At 51.9% G+C, this 16231-nt stretch overlaps 1 protein-coding gene across 4 annotated transcripts in view; it reads left to right on the top strand.

Moving 5' to 3' along the window:
• The window catches only part of Zbtb40 (zinc finger and BTB domain containing 40), a 70838-nt gene extending 55200 nt beyond the window's left edge, over window positions 1–15638 (top strand). For 2 of the 4 annotated variants that reach the window (XM_028759813.1, XM_028759812.1), the window contains exons 14-19: window positions 2078–2242; window positions 5211–5428; window positions 6462–6624; window positions 7253–7339; window positions 9800–10029; window positions 12163–15638. In XM_028759813.1, coding sequence (XP_028615646.1) covers window positions 2078–2242; window positions 5211–5428; window positions 6462–6624; window positions 7253–7339; window positions 9800–10029; window positions 12163–12357 — 1058 coding nt within the window. In that variant the 3' untranslated portion in view covers window positions 12358–15638. Of the gene's footprint in view, window positions 1–2077; window positions 2243–5210; window positions 5429–6461; window positions 6625–6988; window positions 7340–9799; window positions 10030–12162 lie in introns of those variants that run through there. The other 2 variants (XM_028759814.1, XR_003710287.1) reach the window with 2 other exon arrangements.
• Window positions 15639–16231: the final 593 nt, after the last annotated feature.

Here is a 16231-nt window from a genome sequence, read left to right as displayed (position 1 = left end):
GCCTCAGGCTCTTCCTCCAGGACATCTTCCATGGCTTCAGAGCTGTTCCCTTTCTTCCTCCTTCATCAAACTCTGCTCCTCTTCCCTCCTTCAGGCCCACCTTCTTGTGACAGTTCTTTGGCATTCTTAGTGGAGACTGTCCTCACCTGTTTCTTTACTTTTCTCTACATGTGTACCGTGTGCCGGGCATCTGCACCATAGTTCATCCCCTCTAGCTAGTCCCCCAGTAGAGCGCAGGCTCTGAGAAGACGGAGCTGCTAGTCTCTCAGGGAACTTGGAACAGTGCACAGCAACAGAAGGCCCTCAAGAAATGCTTGTCAGGCAGTGGTGGCGCACGCCTTTAATCCCAGCACTTGGGAGGCAGAGGCAGGCGGATTTCTGAGTTTGAGGCCAGCCTGGTCTACAGAGTGAGTTCCAGGACAGCCAGGGCTACACAGAGAAACCCTGTCTTGAAAGTCCTAAAGAAAAGAACAGACAGACTTACTGGGTGGTTCTCCTGAGTGCTGTTGCAGACAGATGATTGGAAACACCTTTGTCCTGTCTCTGTGGCGCTTGCATTTCAGTGGCAAGATGGACAGCCCACGTGTGACTGAAGTGGAGAGAGTCGTTGTGTGGTGGAGATGAACTCTGGAGAACAATGGGAAGAACAGGGCTGTGTGTGCTGTTCACACCATGAGGGATGCCCTCAGAGAGAGGAGCAGTCCAGTCAGAGGGACATCTGGAAGAAGGGCCACACCCCTCCTTAGTGCAAGTGAGCTTTAGACCACAGAGAGCTAGAAGCAGAATCCCGAGGGACTGCGTTAGGAGGCGGTGTTCAGTCGGCTGTCAAAGGCAAAGGCTTGCAGGCTTGTCTTAGAAGCCAAGGAAGGAACTTTGGTTTTCTCTTCTGTCCTCATGAATTGTCAAAAATAATAGCTTAAAATAACACATGTTGTTACCACCAGAGAGTTAGAACTTATTTTTAAAAGGTAAAGGTTTCATCAGGGCTGGATTCATCAGTTTGGGACTCTAGGAGAGACTCAGTTCCTGACCTGTGCAGCTTCTAGGCACTGCCTTGACTCTGAGTCACATCTCTCTGGCCTCTGCACCTATTGCAGCCTCCTCCTTGGACTCTGTCCTCCCTCATAGCTGGGATTCCTTTAGGATATCTTCCCTGGATAGGCTAGCACAGTCTGTCATCACATGACATTTGACTCAGCCTTAGCAGTGACTTATAGGGGGACAGTAACAGGTTCTTGCCACAAGTTGCTACAAGCCACCATAGTGTTGGGAACAGAGTGATAGCAGACTAGGGTTCACACTGCGCATGTGTTTGCACCCATGTATGTGTGTGTGTGTGTGTGTGCAAAATTTTACTTCAGAGCCTGGTCAGTAAAATGATGAGAACGAGGCTACCTGCTCTAGCTGGTGTGGGGCCTAGCATTGGGCTTGCTGATCTTGAGCTCCTCCTGTCCAATGGTGACTTCCTGGCCTGGGAGGAGCTGGGGGCCTGGTGGCAGATAATGGCTCTCAGGGTGGCTCATCCCCTGTTTTCAAACTCTGGTCACACTCTTGGGCACATGGGAAGTGTAGGAATCAAGGGCTATTCGCTGACTGCAGTGGGTTACTGCAAGGCTTTGTCCCCTCTGAGTCCCTAGCTCATCCTTGTAGTACTGGAAAGCCACACTAGATATTTGGTTGTTATTTGCTTTGTTCTATTGTGAGATAGGGTCTCCCATAGCCTAGACTGTTTTGTAAGAACAAACTGCTTTGCAAGATCTAAGTCACATTTCTGGACAGAAGGACCTTTCTGTTGCTGGAAGTGAAAGGGGGTCTTCTCTGTGTGGAAGCCTGATGAACAGACAGGTTCTCTTGGAGACAGGAGCTTTGTTCTCATCCAGTTCTGCTCACACAGTGGGATGGGCTGTGTTTGTGAGGTGTGTGCATTTGATGAGATACCACAGACTTATCCCATGTTGCCTGAGGTAATGTCACCTGCCAGTGACATTTCTCTGGTGTGTGCTTTTGAGTTGGCTCTGTTTGCAGGAGTGCCGTCCGAGTTCAGTGTATGTTCTTACTTGCTCATGTGCGTTCACAGGGAAAATGTACGCGTGCCAATACTGTGATGCCGTGTTCGCCCAGTCGATCGAGCTGTCCCGGCATGTGAGGACCCACACCGGGGACAAGCCGTATGTCTGTAGGGACTGTGGAAAGGGCTTCCGGCAAGCCAACGGCCTCTCCATCCACCTGCACACCTTCCACAGTACGTATTGCAGTCGCCATGTCAGGTATCTCAGGCCACGCTTGGCACTGAGGAGGCCTATGCCAGTCATAGCAGACATCACTGCACTAGAGCTGGGTCCCATTTGGGGCCCTGTCCCTCCAATTCTGTAAAAGTCACAGTTCTTTGGTCCCTTACGAAGAATCCCTTCTTAGGATACCACTGTGCTTCCGGCTTCGCTGTCTGGCCCGTCTCCTTGTCTCTTTAGCTCACCTTATAGTGTTTGGCTGGCAGAAGCAAATTATGTTGGAAGGAGGGAATGTCTTCACTGTCATGCTCACAGGACACTGGGACAATTGAAAGCAATCCCTCCAGCTTCCATTTTCTACTCCCTCCCCCCCCCATATTCATCCTGTTTTCATCCTGCTGTTTCTAAAAAAGCAAGCATGGCCGTCCTGAGTTAAATGTTCATTGTGCTGGGCAGTGCTGCCATGCTCACACCAACTCCTCCCTGGTGTCTCTTCTCCAAGTGCCCATTATTTCACTGAGTTATTTGGGGCTGCCCCAGCTGCCTGCCTTTCTCACAGAGCCATGGAGTCACACACACCGTGAAATACTATTGGGTGGCTGGCCTCTGACATTTCCTTCATCCTCCCTTGCTCTAGCCATATACTCTGGAATTAGCATAAAGTAGTCAACACAGCACCGCACGTGGACTGAGAGCTTGTGCTCTGAGAGACGTGTGACTTTAGACTTGAGTTCTGATCTTCCCACATACTTTCCTTGACTCAAATGAACGTCTTTACCCTGCTCAGTCTCCTCTGCCCCTTTCAAACTGGAGTGAGTAGTCACACCACCACCTTGGCTTGTAGGAAACGTTCAGTGAAATGCTCTTAGTATTCTATTGCTCTGAAGAGATACCATGACCACAGCAACTCTTTTTTTTTTTAAGATTTATTTATTTATTTTATGTATATGAGTACACCATTGCTCTCTTCAGACACACCAGAAGAGGGCATCAGATCCCATTACAGATGGTTGTGAACCGCCATGTAGTTTCTGGGAATTGACCTCAGGACCTCTGGAAGAGCAATCCATGCTCTTAACCACTGAGCCATGTCTCCAGCCCTGACCACAGCAACTCTTATAAAGGAAAACATTAACTTGAGACTGGCTTACAGTTCCAAAGCTTTAGTCCATTATCATCATGGCGAGGACATGTTGGCATGCAGGCAGATGTGGTGCTGGAGAGAGTTCTACATCCAGATCTGCAGGCAGCAGGCAGAGAGAGACACTGAGCTTGGCTTGAGCATTTGAAACCCCCCAAAGCCCATCCCTGGGTGACACATTTTCTCCAATAAGGCCACACCCACTTCAACAAGGCCACACCCCCTAATCCCTGTTCAAGCATTGCTACTCCCTAATGACCAAGCATCCAAATGTATGATCCTAGGAGGCCATTGTAGTCACACCACTACAGAAATAGCATGAAGAAAGCACTAAATTCCTTGCCTGACACAGAGATGCACAGTAAATGCCAGGGGCTGGTGTCATTGGTGATGGGCATGGTCTTTTGGGTATCAGATGTCATCCTCAGAACATAACGGCCTTTTGGGTACCAGATGTCATCCTCAGAACATATGTTTCTTGCATACCAGGTGCCTTGCTCTCATCACCCTGCCTCCACTGTCTTTTTCATGCCAGTTTCTAGCTGTGGGCACAGTATTACAGTGTCTACAGCTCTTGTCAGTCACCCAGCAAAGACTTTACCAGAGGTCCTGTGTGTTCAACATGTGAGAGGACTCCTGGGACGTGTCCTCAAGGAGTTAGCAAGACAGTCTAGAACTCCAATGACCGTGGACCTCCAGACGAGTGGGGTTTGGCTCTGACCCAGTGCCAATGTCTGATGTCTTCTCAACCTCAGAAAAGGACGACATTCTACTTTAGTCTTCATTTTTCTTTAGTCTTTCTTCATTCTGCTTTAGCAGCAGGACTGTCAGAAAAGGGGACACTTACTCTTCAGACTTAATCTCTCACACACTAGAGTGTACCATTCACATGAGCCCCACTTCAGGCCCGGCTTCACCTGACCACAGCGTTGCCAGTAGAAACTATATCAAAGGGTCTTAAAAGACTGAACCTGGGATTTCCAGGGGAAACTAGCCAGTGATTCTGGAGGCTGCTGCTGGGCAGGATTCCTAGGTAAACAGTTACTATACACACAGGCTTATGCTTTGGACCCTTCTTATGGGCAAACGACTTCATTACCAAATATTTTTGCTTTAAGTTACTTTAAGAAAAAGACAGATGTTTTCTGTCATCTAGATGGCAGAGGTGTCCATCAGTAGTAGTTCTTTTTTCTGAGGTCTCACTGAGGAATTGGCATGTCCATGGGTGAATAGGTGAGACCTCTTCCCAGGGATCCCAGTAAGATCCTTGGATATGATGTTGGCTGCTCTCTAAACCTTGGGTTTTCTAATTAAAGTAAGACTCACACTAGAGCCTCCTCCTCCGCCAGGCTACGAGGGAGCCGACACATATGGTTTGAACACACCTGCCCAATATTCACCAGGAGTCTGCAAAGGCTTTACTCTTGGGTCTCAAGTAAGGACCAAAGAAATGTCCTCCTGCTGCCAGTGGCAGGAGACGCAGTGACACTCCAGAGGGTATGTTTGGAAGGTCTGCAGGGAAATGAAAGACCCAGACATGTCACTGCAGACAGGAGGAACAAGCATAAAACTCCCAGTAAAGTAGAGCAGAGTTTGACATGTGAGACAGGAAGCGAGGGGTAGAGGTGAGCAGTTTGATGCTGTGTTGATGGCGAGTCCAGAGGCTTGGAGGGGCCCTGCCTCCTGGTGCATAGGGAGTAGAGCCAGATTGGGGTCCTTGGACTCTGCACCACAAGAAGTCTGAACAGCCTCCCATCTTGCTGTGTGAGGTGGAGTGTGTCACTGACTGCTGCTGTCTGTTGTCTCCCTCTGTCCCGCCCCCCCCATGCCCTGCCTGGAAGCAGACATAGAAGATCCTTATGATTGCAAGAAATGCAGGATGAGCTTCTCCACACTGCAGGATCACCGGAAGCACATCCACGAGGTGCACTCCAAGGAGTACCACCCCTGCCCCACATGTGGGAAGATCTTCAGCGCCCCTTCCATGCTGGAGCGGCACATGGTGACCCATGTTGGAGGGAAGCCCTTTAGCTGTGGGATCTGCAACAAGGCCTATCAGGTGGGCCTGGCTGTGAGGAGCATGGCCCCCATCCCTGCCTTACTCCCCATTGGCTTTGGTTGCCCGAATGTTGTCCAAGCTTGTCTCTAGGACGTGACAGACAATTTGACCCTGAGAAAGTATGGGCTGAGGGTGCACTTGGTGAATACACACTTAGCATCCATGAGGCCCTGGTTATATCCCCAGCAGACAGGAAGTATTAATTGGCAGAAGGTTCCAGCATCTTTGTGGTGTGAGTGTTGGTTTTCAGTGCTAACACTCTATGGATAGTTGACCCCAGGCGTGAAGAGCATGGGGTGGGGGAGGGGATTTGGGGGGGTAGAGGTGGGGTTTGAACCCAGGATTGCTGTGCTCAGTGTGGTCAATGCTTGCTGTTTGCCTCTCAGGGAAAGGCAGTGGTGTTTACTTTGGAGATCAGCATGTAGTTAAAATTAAAGTGAACCGATAGAAAGATCCAGAAGTAAACCATACTTGTAAGAAACTGGTCATAGAGAACAACATTCCTTACTTATGACTGAGGCTAGGCAGAGCAACCACTCATTTAGAAATGGAGGGGCAGCTCTGTGCCAGGCCTCGTGTTGTGGTGGGGGTGAGACTGGGTGGGATTCCAGGAGACCGAGGACTTGTAGAGAGGTGCTCCCAGTTCACTTCTAGAGCTGAGCTGGAGAGGGATGCAGCTTGGGGCTCTGCTCTAGCAGGTCCCTTTCCACTCCCCAGGCTCAGCAGCACTGAGATCCAGCCTACTGAGCAGCGCACACACATGCTCCAAAAGGCCAGGCTCTGCTACTGTGGCCCTGGCAAGTCCCTCAGCTGCCTGCTGTGGCAGTCTGCCTCACTCGGAAGGTCTTTACACCCCCTCCTAAGCGCCTGTGTGAGTGAGGGCCTACTGACGGGTCTGCTGAGCTCTGCGGGAGTGAGCTCCCCCACTCCAGCCTCCAGCGCTCATCACAAGTCTAGGTCCATGAGCTTGTCTCAGAACTGTTTCTCATTACTGGAACTTTCTAGAGCCTAACATTGGCCAAATGCCTTACAGCAATTGTCTGGGTTGTGGTACCACAATCGGACGCATCACCCAGATGTGTTCGCGGCTCAGAACCATCGGTCGCCCAAGTTCTCATCGCTGCAGTGCAGCTCCTGTGACAAGACCTTTCCCAACACCGTCGAACACAAGAAGCACATCAAAACAGAACATGCAGGTGACGCTGGGGTGCAGCTGACCTGGGGTGGAGGGACTCACGGTCCTGGGTTCAGGCACTGTGGTGATTGCCTCTGCTCTTCCCTAGCCTGCCAGAAGAGGGAGGCCACACCTGTCCATCGGGAGCAGTAGTTTAAGTGGCCCCGATTCTCAGGCCCTTAGCACAGAGCAGTATAACCTCCAGCTCACCCTCAGGAGACCCAGTCAGCACCTGAAAAGAAAGGGTGGTGGCTTCATGGCAGATGGGCCCAGGTGGGAATCTTCGCTCCAGCACTTAGCAGCTGCATGACCTTGGCAGGTGACATCTCTTGTCTGAGTCTGTTTTCTTCTCTTCAGGATGGAAGTTATTAATACCTTCCTTGCAGGTACATTCGGGGATAATCGCAGCAGCTGTCAGTCACAGAGCATCTCCTGCATGCAGGGCCCCCGCCAAGCACTCTGTCCACACCCCCTTCTGCATCCACACAGTCCGGGCACAGCAGTGCTCTTGACTAGTAGGTTACAGATCTCTCCAGGCACAGGCTCCTCCTAACTCGGCAGATACTCTGTGGGACGACGGTTCTTGCCCTCCTGGGCCCCGGCCCCTCCAGCTGTGGCAGAGCCGCCCCTTTGTCCTCTCCCCCTCACAGATCTGAAGTTCCATGAGTGCAGCCAGTGTAAGGAGCTCTTCCCCACACCAGCTCTGCTGCAGGTTCACGTCAAGTGCCAGCATTCAGGTAGGTCAGTGGCCCTCAGCGTGCCCCTGAGATCAACAGTGAGCACAGGTGGACAGCGCGGCCTGAGTCCCTTTCCTGATCTGTCCTCCATTTTTATCTGGATGATGGCACGTCAGTGCCAAGCTTACAGGAGGCCATGAAGACCTCAGGCCTGGCCCTGCACACAGCTAAGCAGCCCTGTGTGAGCGCCAGGCCCTCCACTGATGTTCTCCTCAAACAGAAGCAAGCTTTTTTTTTTTTTTTTTTTTTACTTTTTATTGGTTCTTTGTGAATGTCATATTATTCACCCCAATCCCACTCATCTCCCTGTCCCCTGGTACCTGCCTTTCCTCCCTTGCAACCTCTCCCACAATAGAAAAAAATCTTGTGGAAGCTGGAGTGTATCACAGTGTGTCCCACAGCACGCCCTTTTGTCCACACTGGGTTGTTTACAAATGTCCGTTGCAATGATTCGTTGGTCCGGTACAAGGCCTCTGGCCTCTGGTACTGAGCTCCTCTCATGGCCACTCCTCTCGGATAGCCTGTTGTCGCTTTATGTCATGGAGATCCTGCAGCTTTGGATCTGCAGGAGCAGCCCCTTCATGCATCCCAGCAGTTCATAGGTGGGGTCGATGTTGGGGCAGGCCAACTCAAAGCCCTGCATCTGGGCCTGAGAGGTATCTGAGGCTGTCAGCTTTCCCACACCCATACCACCATGGGGGAGCTCTTCTGGCCAGCTGGGAGTGGGGGAGGGGCATGGGAGATGAGTGGCAGGGCCTGCTCCCGCATGCTCGTGCTCTCAGGATGGGCTCACCTGCAGCACCCTCAACCACAGCCAACTCTACTGTGCTTCCCGGCTGTTGTGCAGGCCCACTGTCTGAGGACGGCGACTGGCTAGGGACGGAGTCAGCTCTCCTGTGCTCCTGAGCCCAGGGCCAGCCTTCCCATAATGCCCAGGAAAAGGATAGGGCTAGTTCTGCACAGCCCTCAGACATCAACATGTCCCCAGGCAGCAGACCAGACCAGGGACTTCTGCCTGGCCTTTGATGGTAACTGACCCCTGCTATTTCAGGGCCAGGGACCTAGATGTGGCCCCCGTGGCAGCACTCCCCGTGGAGGCCAGGACTCCACCACTGTTCATGTGGCATCACCAGCTGCCCACATCGGGCTGTTCCTCTCTCCCCAGTTCTGTCTCCAGTTCTGTCTCTTCGTTGTGCTCACATCCCTCTGCTTCTCTCTCTCCCATTTCCCCACCACTGACTTGCTCTTAGCGGCCCCTGGGGTCAAAGTGTCTGGGGTCGGTCTCGGGAGGGGTCGGTCTCAGGAGTGCTATGCCTGGCCTGTATAGGATAGCACTGGGCAGGGATCATCTTTGGTGTGGTCTGCCCACCCAGGGGTATCTTAGGCTACCTCCCTTTCCAGGTCCCCTGGTGGTTGTCTTGGACTCTCTCCTTGCCTGGGCTCCCTCCATGGCTGCCGGCTGGATATTTAATGTCTTGGGTTCACTCCCCCCGCCGTGAACCATGTGGAATGGAACCATATTTAAAGAACCATAGGAAGGAGAAGTGCTGCCAGTGACGCTGTGCTTTCTTGGCATAGGCGTCTGTAGTATTTATAGTTTCTAAGCATTTAGTCTTAGTTGATACTGATTTCATCCTATCACTCAACTACATGTACAAAAAGGAAAACAGGAAATAAATTAAGGAAGACTTGAGCTTCACAGAGGAGCCGTTCGTGCCTTTCCAGAGCATTGACACAGCATGAGCTGTAGGCTTCCATCAAAGGACAGGAAGCCATGGGTTTGGTCTCTTGAACACCTTATAACACTGGGCTGTGTTTGGTTCTCAGTCTTGGAATGCAGCCAGTGCTTCATTTGCCTTCTCCCTCTTAGACCTCATGATCCCTGGGAGGTGAAAGTGTACCCCATCCTGTCTAGAGATGTTCTCCTAAGTCATAGAGTCTGACCTACAAGCCGTCATGCTCTACAGGCCTTGATGTTTGTGCATGCACAGTCATTGATAATGGGTCCTGATTACAGTCTAGCCTGCAGCCGTCAGGTGCCATTGATCCCATTCGGAAGTCTTAAGAAGTGCTTCTTTTAAAAAAAGAAAAAAAAGAAAAAAAAGTTCTTCTTGAGGCCAAGAACATGGCTCAGTGGTAGGCTGCTTGTTCAGTTCCCAGCATGGAAAAACATGCGTCTTGGACAGAAGAACTGCAGTCCCATCCACAGACTGTCCAGTGTTTCGTGAACAGTGGGCATCAGCACAGGTGATTCAGACAAAATCCACTGCAAATGGCACAGTGCCCAGAGGCCCTAGCCTGCTCTGTAGCTGCAGCTTCATAAAGGGGGAGGAGAGTGTGAGCCTCACGCCCCAGGAACCCTGACTCTGCCTCTGCTCCCTCATCCTCACTGTGCCTGCCTCTGCCTCCCCTGCTCTGGGCCATCATTCCTAGCCAGTTGATGTCTTCTGCCTCCTTCAGGGTCACAGCCATTCCGGTGCTTGTACTGTGCAGCCACCTTCCGTTTCCCTGGAGCCTTGCAGCACCATGTCACCACAGAGCACTTCAAACAGTCAGAAAGCACCTTCCCCTGTGAGCTGTGTGGTGAGCTCTTCACCTCCCAGGCCCAGCTTGATGGCCACTTGGAGTCCGAGCACCCGAAGGTGACAGGCACTGAGACCCAGGCAGCTGCTGCCTCTCACATGGTGCGGGTGAGTCTGGGCCCATTGGATGTACAGGATTTGAGCACAAGGTTCTGGGGGCTTCACTAGAGCACTTGGTCCCAGCATCCAGTCCTGCTCTGTGGGGCCTTCCTGACTGTTGAGACTCTGAACAACAGAGTCTAGCCTGTCAGTGCCCCTAGGTGGACAGAACCTGGAACAGGAATTTGCCAACATGGAGCACCAGTCTTCTTCCAGCCCATACATCCCCCACCTTCTGAGAAGGATGTGGGGTGTGGAGGGTTGTCAGGATGACCCGGGGAAGGATGGCTGTACTTTCTTGGGCAAGGCCAACAAAAAAAAGTGCTTCTTGGACAGAAGAGGGAAAAATAGGGCGCAGTGGTGGAGTCCCTGTGGGTTTTTCACACTGTGAGGCCCACATGCACGAGAAGGTCTAAGGTTCCAGGGGCTGGAGGCTTTGGGGGTGGCAGGCCCCAATGACACGAGGAAGTCGTTTGTTCCAAAAGGGTTTATTGTCATGGCGGATGGTGGATGGATCTGGAAGTACACCCGCCCCATAAAACTCAGGCCATACCTGAGTTAAATAGGGAGGGAGAAAGGGGGAGGTTCTGGGGAAGCATGCTTATTTGCTCTGCCCTCTGGCCTTCATTAGTATGTAAATCCCTAGGACCTGAAGCCTATGGTCACGCCCTCTACCTGTGCACTTTGGAAGGGGCTGCAATGGCCTACATGACTGAACAGTGTAGGTCTATGGAGACTGGGTTTCAGGACTCTGGGTTCTGGGGACGTGGCTGAACGCCTGCCGGTTCTCACTTAAAGTCTCGGGGTTCCAGGCCCATGTCCAGCCATGAACCAGGATACCCTTACGCAGTCCCACAAAGAACTCTAGTCCCATTCGCAGGCTGTCCTATTGAGTGAACAGTGGCCATCAGCACAGGTGATTCAGACAAAATGCACTGCAAATGGCTGGATACAGTATGCATCTGTGTATGCCTGCGTGTACCTTCACTTAGCTGGTGAAAAGCCTGCCTCTTAATGTGAGAAGGCCAAGCTGGAGCCAGCCTGTTCCTTCTGCCTTCTACTTTTTCATCTTCTCCAGAGGTCGCAGAAAGGAAAAGAAACTGGCTTCTAACAGGTGTCAGTTGTTCCTAGGGAGGTTGGGTGGAGTTATTTACCAATGGAGGTCTCTCTGTCCAATTGTCATACTGATCAGGTGTAAGACATGCTGGTCCTGCAGCCTCTGGGGAGCAGGGTAAGTCAGATGAGCAGGATTCCAGGTGAGGCTCCTGCTGCCATCCTACCTAGAGTATCTCTGCTTTTGGCTTATCTAGAAACAGGGCTTCTAGACAAGGTACCTTGTGGGCGAGTGAGGACTTCCTTCAAGGGAAGAAAGGCAGAAGGCAGTTTATAGTTGAGTTTACAGCAGTGCTACTGTACCAAGTACCTAACTCACCACAGTTAGCCCCACAGCCTGCCACAGAACTGAGCCCACTTTCCTCCCCAGCACCCACTCTCCACCCCTGGCTAGTCCTTGGGAGCCAGGCGGCTATGCCTTTCACGTAAGACACACTGTCTTAAGCACACCATCAGATGTATCAGCTCAGAGGTACATCAGGAAGCACAGAAGGGCTAAGAAGACCACTGTTAACAGGGTGTGCAGGTTTTCAGGAGCAGCAATGGCCCAGCGTGTGGAGGAGACAGGAGCCTCCATCTTAGCCCCAGCCACAGCCATGTGAGGGAAGTGAGTGGGAGAAGCCACAACTGAGCCACGTTCGCACGGAGAAGGCTTTCCGCCTCAGAGGGCCCAGGCTCTTGGTAGACCATTCCCGTCCCCATGGCCCTCTTGCACGGCACTTACTGCACATCCTTGAGACAGGGGAAGCCACTGTTCACTGGAGTGTAATCACAGAGTCCATGCACCCTGAGGGGGCATACCGAGCAAAATTATAGCAATTTAGTGCACAGAGTTATTTAAATTGTCTGCCTGCCTCTCTTTTGCATCGCTGGTCTATGAAACTTCCCTCTTCCCATTAGGTGTAAGTAATTGCTCTCCTCAGGTGAAAACATAAATATCATCATTACAGCGTGAGATGGGAGCCGTGTAAATTCTGGGTAGATCTCGGTGGACACTGCCCAGTGCAGCCTTCCTGTCTTTTCCTTCAGGTGATCCAAGCTCCAGAGCCAGCAGCCTCGGCCGAGCAGGTGATCACGTTGGAGGAGACACAGCTTGCTGGTTCACAGGTGTTTGTGACCTTGCCAGATTCACAGGCCTCTCAGAACAGCTCCGAACTTGTGGCAGTGACGGTGGAGGACTTGCTGGATGGAACTGTCACGTTGATCTGTGGTGAGGCCAAGTGAGTGGCCGCTTCTTCAGTAGAGGAGCCTGTGCTGGACCAGCAGGGATGCTCACAGCCGCCTCTGCTCTAGCTGCTTGGCTAAGCTCCATCCTGGTGCTCTCACTTGGAAAGAAGAGGCTTTGTCATTTTCCTAGGATCCACAGTGTCTGAGCTATCCACACTGACACCAGTACTACCGCCCTTTGTGACAGAGCCTCAATCCTCCAGGCTTCAGCTCAGCCTGGATTTCACCTGTCCCAGGGAAGTCTGGCTTCTGGAATCAGAGTCTGAGGGAATCAGACTGAAGGGGAGCTGGTGGCCAGGATGGCCAAGGAGATACAGCATCCTGGCTGCCCTCAGGAGCAGGGGAGTTACCTGAGTCTGAGCCAACAGAGGGCCACAGATACCGCCAGTGCCTCTGCCAGTGAAGCACCCACCAGCATGGCTGCCTGTCCTCCCCCAGCCCCTCTCAGGTTCCCCTTGGAGGCTGTAAAACCATGTGGCCATGTTAACAGTGCAGGGTCACATTGGCATTCCTGATCCTCCCTTCTCTGTCTTTCCCAAAACAAAGTTTTGGAGTGTTTCTACTGGGGGGCAGCTTCATGTGAGGCCATCCAGCTGCCTCTGCCTTCCTGGATGTTCATTGCATTCCTTATCAGAGCCTCCCTGTGATCCTCAGGCCTTCCACGCCTACTCCTAATCAAGGCTGAAACAGCCCAGCCTCAAGACCTCTTGCTGACTTCCTCTGTACCTTGTAATAGCATAATGAAGCAGCTCCTGGGGGCAGGCCTGTGCCTGCACGTGACGGATTAGAAGCATCTGAGGTGGCCTCTGCTTCTCCTGTCGCTGGCCCATATGTCTGGTGCATGGCCTACTCCCTGGGATCAGCCTGGCTGCATGCTTACTGCAGCACTATGCTTCTTTCAAGTCTGAGTGTCACAGAGTCTTTTATCTTAGGTTCCTATCATACAGTCTGGTAATTGATGGCTTGTGGAATCCGGTTGGAAGTGCAATTAGATGAATGTTGGTTCCTACTGCTTAGAGAGAAGGGCTTGCTTTTCTAGAAGCCCAAAGATAGGAGTGGGTTATCACAGTATTTGCCCATCAGGCCAGGCTCCCCGTGACCTGGTGTGGCTGACTCCCTACAGAAGGAATGCCCTGATTTGACACTCACCTTTAAGCCACCTGCTCTCAGAGATAAGCCCACATCCCCCTGGCGCGGGCAGCTCACATGAGCGTGTGCCGAGATGAGGGTCAAGTCTGGTCATGGTGGAGGTGCATTGCCACGGTCCCTCAGCTGGATCACAGGAGGACAGGAGGTAGCAGCTTAACCCACAGCAGTGTTCAAGGGCTGCTGCCCTTTGGCCTCAGTTTGACACAGGCAGCACTCAGTTTCTAAGCTGAATTCCAGCGATAGCCAGCCTCCCTCGGTCAGCCCCACCCTCCTCATTGCATATGCAAATTTCTTGAACTTATCAGCTAGGGAATCTTCCCTTTCTAAAAGTAAATGTTTTTTAAAGCAAGTCAGCCTCAGAAATCCAACACTGACCAGAAGATGGTGCTCAAGCATCAAGACTTCCCCTCCCTGGTTTCTCTGCTGTGGTCCTAACCTGCTGGCCTTCAAACCCGTGCCAGCCGACCAGGGGAGCTCTTGATCTGAAAGTGGTGTGGGGTTCCTCAGGCCATCCGCATCAAATAGCCCACTAAAAGACTCCTCTAGAGGCACATGTTTCCAGGCTTCTGACAGGAACAGTATCTCACAAGCTGTGGGGGACTTAGAATCTGTAGTGATGGCACCAAAAAAGTCTCTTCCTGGCAAAATGCAAACCTCGCAGAGGTCCTGAGAGAGAAAGTCAATTTTTAAATATGAAGAACTGTAAGTTAGAAACTTGAACATCAGGCCTTTTCCAGCCTGAGAAACCCAGTCTCTGTTTTCTTGGAACCCAAGTGGTGTGCAGGCACATGCTTCCTTCAGTCACCAGACCATAGTTGGCTGCAGAGAGCCTCAGGGCAGGTGGGCTTGCTGCTGCCCGTCCTCGGCTGCTCAGCTCTGGAGTACACACTACTGGAGGCACAGCACTGCGGGGTCTGGAATATGGAGAATTCCTGTACCCAGCAAGTTCTGTGCTGCTGACTAGTGACCACTGCACCAGCCGTCTGACTTTTTACAGTGTCTCTAAAGAAGATAAAAGTCTCCACCTGCTGCCCCAGAGACCTGCCTCATGGGCCTCCGTAGTCCACACTGCGTTTGCAGTGGAACTGTGGCTCCATTTGCTTCTTCCTCATGAATGCTGCTTGCCTAGCCCTTGGGCATCAGCTAGAGGAGTCTCCAGATCCTTTGGAATTTGTGTATTTGAGCAGTGGGGCCCCAGTCCTCCCTAAGGTTCCTGATCAGCCACCACAGGGGAAGGCAGATGCCAAGCTGGACTATAGCTGGCCCACCACTTGTGTATGGACAGCAAGCCGGTGAGAAGGCTGGACTCTTCTGTCTTCCCAGCTGTGTGTTGGAAAAGCTTTGCGTTCAGTCAGTACCCATGCCTGTGATGTAAGTTCTGGGCCTGTGTGTTGTACTGGCCATTCTAAGGAAGCCTCGGGGCCATGCTGACCACAGGAGATACCTCAGCCTTGTCCCTAGGGCCTGAGCACTGATGGTTAGGGCTCAGAAGAGGGACAGACAGATGCCAAATGAGGGGGAAAGATCTCTGTAGTCCTGGGGATGGGAGGGTGTGCCTTTCAATTTCTTGTGCCTGAGAACCTGCACTGACAAAGATGGAGATCCTAACGGCCCCACTTAGAGTGGGCAGGTACATGTCGGGAACAGGAGTGTGTCTTTTGGAATGAGAAAGTTGGCCCATGGTGGAGATGACATTGGTTTGCTCCAGTCAGCTCTCCCACCCCAGCTTTGTTCTTCTGGGTCCTGTATGTCGAAGACGTTAGGAGTAAGAGACCTAGGGCTGAGGGGTCAGAGGCAGGGTCATAGTGTTAGTTGCTGTGGAAACGTTGGGGCACTGAGGACGTGCGTGCGCTAAAAGCTCAGAAACTCAAACTTACTCCAGTCTAACTGGGCCCACAAAGAGGAGAGTGGTGAGTTCTTTGGGGACTGTGTTGCTGAGGAAATCATTCCTTGAGCAATTTTACATTTCTTCCAAATTGTGATGCTGGCCGCAGTTTCACTGAGCAAGGCTGCCAGTGCTTGTTTCCACTCCTGGCCAGGACAGCCATCCCCCATGAGATGTGTAAACTGGATTGCAAACTAGAACTGCTCGGCCAGTGGAGAGAAATAAAGTCTGTCCTTTGGAAGCAGCTGTGGTTTGTGTGTTTGAGGAGACTGGTGATATTGAACCTTTAAGTCTTCCTTCCAAAGGGTCAGTGTGGGTCACATTTCAGAGCACTCTGTCGACCTGAGTTGTCCTTCAGTGTCCTACCTGGGGCCCCGGGGGACACCTGCTCAGCTCCTTCCTGAGCCTCCAGCAGTAAGAAGGGAGATGGTAAATATTCTTAGGGCTAGGGAACGAGTTAAAGTCCACATTTACTCAGAACACTCTAGAAGGTTTGCACACAGGCCAGGTTCCTGTGTTCTCTGATAGAAGGACATCCCCTCTCTCCTTGTCTCGGTTCCTGAATCCCTTGACACCCCTTATAACACCCACCACTTTTCATTTATGTCCTGAACATCAGCGGCCCCTAAAGCACCAAATGTGCAGCAGATAACTAAAAAAGCAGAGTCAAAGATGTCACATTGCTGGCAGCTGACAAGGAGGAAGAGATGGTAGGAGGACCATAGTTCAGGAGAGGCCTGTTGTAGTCACAGGCTGAGCCCCAAGGCTGGGAAGGTAGGACCTGGGGAGGCTCTGCACTCACTTCTAAAACAGTCTTCAGTACAATCATGGATGTAT

This window comes from Grammomys surdaster, unplaced genomic scaffold (assembly GCF_004785775.1).
Source record: "Grammomys surdaster isolate TR1022 unplaced genomic scaffold, NIH_TR_1.0 126313, whole genome shotgun sequence".
Taxonomy (NCBI): domain Eukaryota; kingdom Metazoa; phylum Chordata; class Mammalia; order Rodentia; family Muridae; genus Grammomys; species Grammomys surdaster.
This window is presented reverse-complemented; position numbering and strand designations above follow the sequence as displayed.